The 7,935-nt window shown below is 55.5% G+C and overlaps 1 protein-coding gene across 1 annotated transcript; it reads left to right on the top strand.

The window, feature by feature from the left end:
• On the top strand, window positions 1-3,913 carry RRAS (RAS related). Its single transcript, XM_082710453.1, has 6 exons — window positions 1-204; window positions 2,114-2,201; window positions 2,297-2,399; window positions 2,483-2,591; window positions 3,366-3,484; window positions 3,558-3,913. Exons 1-6 carry the CDS (start codon window positions 52-54, stop codon window positions 3,640-3,642), a joined length of 657 nt encoding a protein of 218 aa, XP_082566579.1. The 5' UTR covers window positions 1-51; the 3' UTR covers window positions 3,643-3,913.
• Window positions 3,914-7,935: the final 4,022 nt, after the last annotated feature.

Consider the following 7,935-nt stretch of genomic DNA (forward strand, 5'->3'; position numbering starts at 1 on the left):
CCGCCCGGCTCCCCCCAAGGCGGTAGCGGCGGCGGCAGCAGCGGTGGCGACATGAGCAGCGGGGCGGCGTCCGGGACGGGGCGGGGGCGGCCCCGGGGCGGGGGGCCGGGGCCCGGGGACCCCCCACCCAGCGAGACACACAAGCTGGTGGTCGTAGGCGGCGGCGGCGTGGGCAAGAGCGCGCTGACCATCCAGTTCATCCAGGTAGTGGGCCCTCACCCGGGGGGGTGCCCCCGGGACCTAGAACTGAGCCCTTTGGGAGATCCCTGAGACCCCGATTTCCCCTCGATCCATCACTGAGACCCTCCTATGAGACCTTCTAATCTTAAAAAATCCCCTCAGATAGTGACCCTGAGCCCCCCAGCTCCGGGCCTTCTCCCCTCTACACAAGGGACTTATACTCGCATCCTGAGACTCCCCCCATCCCTCCTCCCAGTACCCAAGACCCCGCTTCCCTGCTGACCTGACCTTGAGCACCTCCTGGGAGCATCCTAAATGCAAAAGTCACCCCATATAGACCCTAAGCACTCCCATAGGCCCCCACCCCTAGGTGTCACTTCCCCCTACCATGAGCCCCATCTCCCCCAGATCCCAGGTTCCAGCTTCCTGTCTGAGCCATCCAAAGCCTAACTGGGAGATTACCCTCCTCTAGATACTAAGCTCCCCCAGAATCTAGAAATTGTGCCCAGACTTTGCCTGGGGCCCATCCAGTACCATCTGGTCCTGAGAAGAGGCACCGTCAGACCCAAGAGATTTCAAAAAGATCCTGCCCCTGGGCCATTCCAGAGAATTCTTATGACTGCACGTCCTATTCTGGGGATCCCTCACCCCACCAGACCCAGACCTCCACCCTCCCCCAGGGAAAACCACCACTCCTCCATGTTGAGTTTTCTTCCACTCTAACTCCTTGAGCATCTCTCAGAAACCTTGGCTAGCCCCCAGATCACCTCCTTGAAGAAACCCCCAGATTCTTGACACCCCCCCAGAGAGACCCACTTCTTAGGAGTTTCTCTGACTCTGTAAATGCATTTTGGGATGTCTCAGATTCTCTAGACGTGTACAAACCTCCCAAATGTATTTGCACCTTGGGGCTCTCTCCAGCTCTCACCCGACTTCTCCAGATGTGTTCTGTAGACACACTCATAATCCCCCCATGGCGTGGTCCCTGCACCCGCCCTGCAGGCCAAGCCCTCAACAAGCACCCCTCCCCTAACAGACAGGAGGCAGCTCTCAGACCCCCTGCTACCAGATCACCCATTCTCTCCTGAAAATCTACCACTGCCCAGGAAACCTCCAGCCCATTCCCAAGGGAAACCCTTCCACCTTAGAGAAACCTTAGAAAGGTGTCTCCTTTCTGAGGTGCTACCGCAGAGGGTCCTGGGCCTCAGACTCCTTAAGAGACCCCAGCCAGGCCCTGCATGGGAGCCCCTGCCTATATAGAAGGCTCCAGCCCCTTGCACCCAGGGGCGGACCCAAAGCTGGCCAAAGGCCTGGCTGGAGGCTGGCCTGACCCAGGCAGGAAGGGAGGGGCCCAGCCTCCGGGCGGGGCAGCTTCTGGGCAGCTGGATTGGAATGGGGACCTTCCCCTGGGAGGAGACACTAGAAGCTGCCTGAGAAGGAGGGGGAGAGGATGGAGGAGGAAGAAGGAGAAAAAAAAAGAGGGAAGAGGAGGAGGAGGGAGAGAGAGAAATAGGCAGACATTCTGGGCAATAATAGCTCCCAATAACTGAGCACCTACTAGATCCAAGCCATACGTGAAATGCTTAGCAGGGATTTCCCCCAAATCTCACAAATGCTGGATTAAGTGTAGTCTTACTTTTATTCTTATTTTCCAAATGAGGAAATTGAGGTTCGGAGAGGGGAAGTGATTTGATCAATACTGCACAGCTAGGACGTAGTCACCATGTGGGAGATGTACAGAGAGAGAGGACTGGGAGAGACTCGGAAAAAGGAGACTAGGTAGGGTGGGAGGAAGGGACAGAGACCCACAGAGAGGGGAACAGGGATCCAACAAGAAGGGGCGGGGGAGGCAGAACCCAGTGATAGGGTTAAGTCCTCTCTCCTGGGGCACTGCAGGAACCGCAGTAATGATGTCTTCTCCCTGTCCCCCCAGTCCTACTTTGTGTCTGACTATGACCCAACCATCGAAGACTCCTATACGAAGATCTGCGCTGTGGATGGTGTTCCAGCCCGGCTGGACAGTGAGGGCGGCGGGGAGTGGGTGGGGGGATGGTGGTGGGGCTGAGGTCTCCTGGGAGCCTCATCCCCACGGCGGCCCCTCTCCCTCTGTCTGCAGTCCTGGACACAGCAGGCCAGGAGGAGTTCGGTGCCATGCGGGAGCAGTACATGCGTGCTGGACACGGCTTCCTGCTGGTGTTTGCTATTAACGACCGGCAGAGGTGAGGGGAGTCGAGGGTGGTGGAGCAAGGCGGGCTGGGGCCCAGCAGCTGGCCAGAGCTCATGCCTCTGGCTTCATCTGCAGTTTCAACGAGGTGGGCAAGCTTTTCACACAGATCCTCCGTGTCAAGGACCGAGACGATTTCCCCATCGTGTTGGTTGGGAACAAGGCAGATCTGGAGACACAGCGCCAGGTCTGGGACACTCCCCACCGCCTCCAACCCCTGTCCCCCATCTCAACCTGGGAGGCTCCTTTGGGCATCCTCCTCTGGCTCCCCTGGTCCCGCTCCCTCTGTTGTCACATTCATCACTACATGGGTTGCCCCCAAATTGGATCTTCTGTGTTCCCAGCGTTGCACGTCAGACTTCCCAGAAAACTGTTGGATGGGACCAAGGGTACCCACACCGACCCCCAGGTCGACCTGCCCCAACTCTGCTCCATCCCCACCTCAGTGAGCCTCCCTCCAGGCCCCCCACTGCCCCTGCCCCTTCCCTGCTCATAGCCCTCCCTTGGCACTCCCTCCTCCCCCAGAGAGAACTCCAACTCTTGGACTTGGCACTTGATTCCCACCAGGTCTTGTCCCTTTCTCTGCTCTCACCACTTCCTACACACAGAGACTGTGATTTCCACACCGAATTCAACTTTCCAATTAAGCCTTTGGGGGTTTCCAGGCTTCCAAGCAAAGCTCGGCCTCTGCAGGGGACATCCTGACTTGTCCGCAGGAGGAACTCTGTCACCTGATGTTCAGAAGGGCAAATGTCTACAGAGCCTTCCCAGACTGCTTAGTTAATGGAGCTGAGCCCTCTCAGCACGTTCCCCATGATCTCCTTGAAACAACTTCTCTTCCCCTGACCCCCACACTATGGCACCCCCATTAGAGCGTGTAGTGTGTCTTTCTGCCTCCCTCCCACAGTTGGGCCCCACTCTGAGTGCAGACACCTGACTCCTCCTGCTGTCCCCCTCCCAGGTCCCCCGATCTGAAGCCTCTGCCTTTGGCGCCTCCCACCACGTGGCCTACTTTGAGGCCTCGGCCAAGCTGCGCCTCAATGTGGACGAAGCCTTCGAGCAGCTGGTGCGGGCTGTCCGGTGAGCAGAGCACCTTTCCTGTTGTCCCTGTCCCCAGTCCCAGCGACCCGGACTCACCAGCTTCTTCCCACAGGAAGTACCAGGAACAAGAGCTCCCGCCCAGCCCACCCAGCGCCCCCAGGAAGAAAGATGGAGGCTGTCCCTGCGTCCTTCTGTAGCCCCAGGGGTGTGAGAGGAGCGACCAGCACTCGGGACCAGCTGCCTTCACCGAGCCTGTTTCCCCATCTGGGTTTCCCAGGATACACTACACCCTCACCCGGAATTCCTGGCCTCCTCCGGGACATCGCCACTGTGTGCCTTCTGCCAATGCCTCCATTCCCCACCCAAGCCCCTTGTTGGGGTGAGGGGCTCCCGGGCATCCGGGTCACTGCTGTATATAACTCCCCTCTCCACCCCCAGGGAAATAAACTTCACTGCCAATGTCAGAAAGTGCTTTTTGGGAAGGGAAAAGGGGTGGTGGGTGAATTCATGGCGCACAAAGGTAAAAGTCTCACTCCACCTACCACCATCAGATCTAGAACCCTTTGCTTGGCTGGGCGGGGGTGGGAGGGGTGGGCAGAGAACGAGCCAAGGCAAGCCAAGTGGCTGGACCTCTGCATCGCCTTCAGTGAAGGCCATTCTGCCCTTTCGTGTTTGGGTGGGCATTTTGCTGGGATGGGAATAAACAGCTCAAAAAATTTTTTTCTTTCCTGAAAAGTTCTAGAACTGCACTGTTCAGTAAGCTAGCCAGAAACTACATGTGGCTATATAAATTTACCGGGTAGTGGTGTTCCAGAAGGCTCCAGGATCTTGGAAACTGGCCTCTGCTACAACCCCTGCCTGTCCCCTCCCACTGCCAATATATATTGAAAAAGACCTTTTGGCTACAGGAGGGAGCAGGGACAGGTGGGCAGAACGGTGTCCAAGCAGCTGGCTGGCAAGTTCTCGTTTCCAGAAAGTCCCCAATTGGACTGACATCTGAGTCCAAACCCTTAATCCAACTTGTGGCCGGTGTAGACACACTTTCCATCTGAGCCTCTCTCCTGGAAAGGGCTGAAGTGTGGGTCATCTTCAGGCCTCCCCCAAAGTTGCTAACCAGCTTGTCTGGGAACCCTTGGATTCCTCCAAATTCCACCCAGGACCCCTAATTCTTCAGTCTATTTGCTAACCTGGAAGGCTGGTACCACAGGGAGACCATCCCTTGCCTATCTACCAAGCGTGACAGGTGTCCCTAAACTCCAACACCGAGTCAACACTGCAGGCCAGAAACCTCACCCTCCGATCCCATGCCTTGGAACTTTGATCACCACTTGTAACTGTCACCAATCCACAATCTACTCCTCCTACCCCAACGTCTGCCATGCTTGGACTCGATCCCTTGACCCTTGGTTCCAAACAGCAACCCTCACACCCACCCCAGAACCCACTTCCTGGTTCAAGGGTAGAGGAAGGCCCCGGCAGCCCCTCTGACTTCTCAGCTGTCAAACGGGGAAGATCACAGAACTACTTCCAGGAGGCCTTTAGGAACCTATCTGGACCCAGAAGATGAACAGCATTTGGAGTATACTAAGTGCTCTGTATCAGCGATGGAGGCCCCACTTCTCCTCCTGCCCCAGAACCATGAATGTCCCTCTGTACTCCAGATCAGAACAATGATTAGCTCAGTATCCCCTTCCGGGTTTCATTATCACAGAATCCTTGGCCTGTGTTCAACCTTCCGCCCTGGGAATAAGCGTGGCTCCCACGTATTGTGTTGCACGTTCACTCCCTCTAGCCCCAACCCCTGCGGGACAAGGATGGGGCTGGGGGGACAGGTTCTATCACTTTCCAGATGAGCTCTGACCTCTCCCCCTAACCCCAGCCAGAGAGGTGAAGCACTCTAGGGAATCAGGGGAGTCCTATGCCAAGGTCTCCCTCCCTGGTCAGCCCCCCATCACCGCCACCTTGGCAGAGGGCCTTAGTCTTTTTTTGCACTGTCCATCGGTGCCAAGTTCTTGCCTGGGACACCCTGCTTCTTTAAGGACGACAATGAGATTTGCAGAGGTGACAGAAGCTACTGCTCACCCCCAGAAAAAGGCACACATACAAACCCACACAACAGCTGGCAGGCCATTTCTGGGTAGCTCGCGAGCATCAGCTATCCCGAGCTCCTCAGGGAACAGTGAAGGGGCTGGTGTGGCCCTAGTTGGCATCTCCTTAAGTGTGCGCATGCCTCTCCCGATCCTGCCCTCCCCAGTGCTCCGGCAGGCCCTGCCCATGATTCAAAGCCTCTCAGGGTTCTGACGTCCCTCTTTAAACATCTTTGCCACCCTCTCCTTCTGCCATCTCTTGGACCTCCAACAAACCTCTTGGGGCCTCTTGTTACAGTTTAATGGGCATCAAGTGCTTCAAACATTTGGGTTTCCTTCACCTTGACAAATGCCCATTTTACAAACAATGAAGCTGGGGATACAGGCCAGTATCCAATTCACCTGGTTAGTGCTGGAGCTGTGATTCAAGTCTGGGCAGCTGGATTCCAAAATCCAACCACAAGGTTATCCTGCCACCAAGGAGATGATAGGGCCCTGCCACCTGCCTTCTGAAAAACCCACCCACTTTTGATAGAGAGCTCTGATCCAAGGCAATGCTGATCGTGGAAATATTTGGCTCCAATCGGAGGTACCAGCCCAGAGCCTCGTGCTACAGGCCATGGTTCAAGGACACCAAGGTCCATCCTCACCTCTCCCAACTTCATTAATTCTAAAAAGCCCACAGTACATCACTGACTCTCCCATTAAGACCCTTAAATATTACTGTAAAACCAGGGCTCTGGAGTCATTCACCTTGGTGATAGTCTAGACAATATCCAAGGTCACAGAACACTCGGGGCTCCTTCTCAATTTCACCAAGAAGGGAATCTATCTAGAATGCAGATGGTCTACCCTTAAATCTTACACCAGGTCAGAACTCATTGACCAGACATCATTGGTGCTGAAGCCAGAGTTCTAGAATACCAAGAGTCCCTTCTTTAAACGGTCCCAGCTCTCAAATGCCAAGGACTTACTCACTGCTCCCTGCTGGGTTCCAGCTGACTTCCAAATTGTTAACTCTTTCTCTAGAACACTGCTCCTCAAACTTAAGCATTAGAATCCTCCCAGGATATTACTGAAAAGTGGGTCCTGACTCAGCCGATCTGAGAATCAGCCCCAGAGTCTACATTTCTACAAGTTCTTGCAGGGGGTGGGGGACTACTGGGGATGGGGATGGATGGACAGAACTCCCAAGGGCGGCAAATCACACTTCGAGCAGCAAGTCTCCAGAACACAGGAATCCATCCACATCTCAACTGCCAGTCTGCTGGTGACCCTGCAGTTCCAGGGTTCAAGAATACAAGAGATCCACCCTTGAGTCCACACTAGGCAGCCAAGAAAAAAGCTGGCCAACTCCTGACACCTGCCACAGCCTACACTGGTCTGAAAACGTATCGAAAAGTACCTACGCTTTTCCCTGCTCGAAGCAAAGCTGAAACTCCCTTCAAGTGGGTACTGGGTTCAAGGACCCCTTGTCCACGAGCAGTATGCAGGAGCCAATGCTGTGTTAGGACAAAAAACTCTGCTTGCTTCTCTCCTGCTCTCTTTCTGGGATCCCCTGCTCTGGGGGAAGCCAGTTGCCATGTTGTGGGGACACTCAAGGTGCCTGTGGCGAGGTCCCCACAGCACAGAAATGCAGTCTCCAGCTGGCAGCCGATCCACACACCTTAAAAGGGAGCCACCTTGAGGCACCTGGGTGGCTCAGTCGGTTGAGCAGTTGAGCCTCTGCCTTCATCTAGGGTCACGATCCTGGACTCCTGGAATCGAGTCCCGCATCCGGTTCCCTGCTCTGGAGTCTGCTTCTCCCTCTGCCCCGCTCCCCTCTTGTGCTCGCTCTCTCTCAAATGAATATTTAAAAAACTCAAAGTGAGGGGCGCCTGGGTGGCTCACTGGGTTAAAGCCTCTGCCTTTGGCTCAGGTCATGATCCCAGAGTCCTGGGATCGAGCCCCACATCAGGCTCTCTGCTCAGCGGGGAGCCTGCTTCCCTTCCTCTCTCTCTGCCTGCCTCTCTGCCTACTTGGGATCTCTGTCAAATAAATAAATAAAATCTTTTAAAAAATAAAAAAACCTCAAAGTGAGCCACCTTGAAAGCGGATCCTATGACCCCAGTCACTCCCCGGAGGACCGCTGTTCTGGCTGACTTGACTGGACCCTTACAGCAGACCCTGGGAGGGGACCACCCAGTGGACCTGCATGCACATTTCTTGTTTTAGGTCACTAAATTTCGGGGTGGGGCTGTGGTGGCTGATTTTACACAGCGAGATCTAAGGCATACAACAACCCCAGCCTGGCCACTTCCGGGGGCTTCCAGAGAAGCCACATTGCAACTCCAGATCCTTTCTCTTTCCGCCACCCCTGGGCCCACCCAGACGCCGCAGGACAGAGGCACTCCAGCCGGCTGA

The sequence above is a fragment of the Mustela nivalis genome (assembly GCF_964662115.1).
Source record: "Mustela nivalis genome assembly, chromosome: 18".
Classification (NCBI taxonomy): Eukaryota; Metazoa; Chordata; class Mammalia; order Carnivora; family Mustelidae; genus Mustela; species Mustela nivalis.

Excerpts from the sequence above, each read along its gene's own strand:
- RRAS (XM_082710453.1), top strand. The coding sequence starts at position 52 with ATGAGCAGCGGGGCGGCGTCCGGGACGGGGCGGGGGCGGCCCCGGGGC. Across the intron at positions 2,202-2,296 it reads TGTTCCAGCCCGGCTGGACA|TCCTGGACACAGCAGGCCAG; the intron begins GTGAGGGCGGCG and ends CTCTGTCTGCAG. Across the intron at positions 3,485-3,557 it reads CAGCTGGTGCGGGCTGTCCG|GAAGTACCAGGAACAAGAGC; the intron begins GTGAGCAGAGCA and ends TTCTTCCCACAG.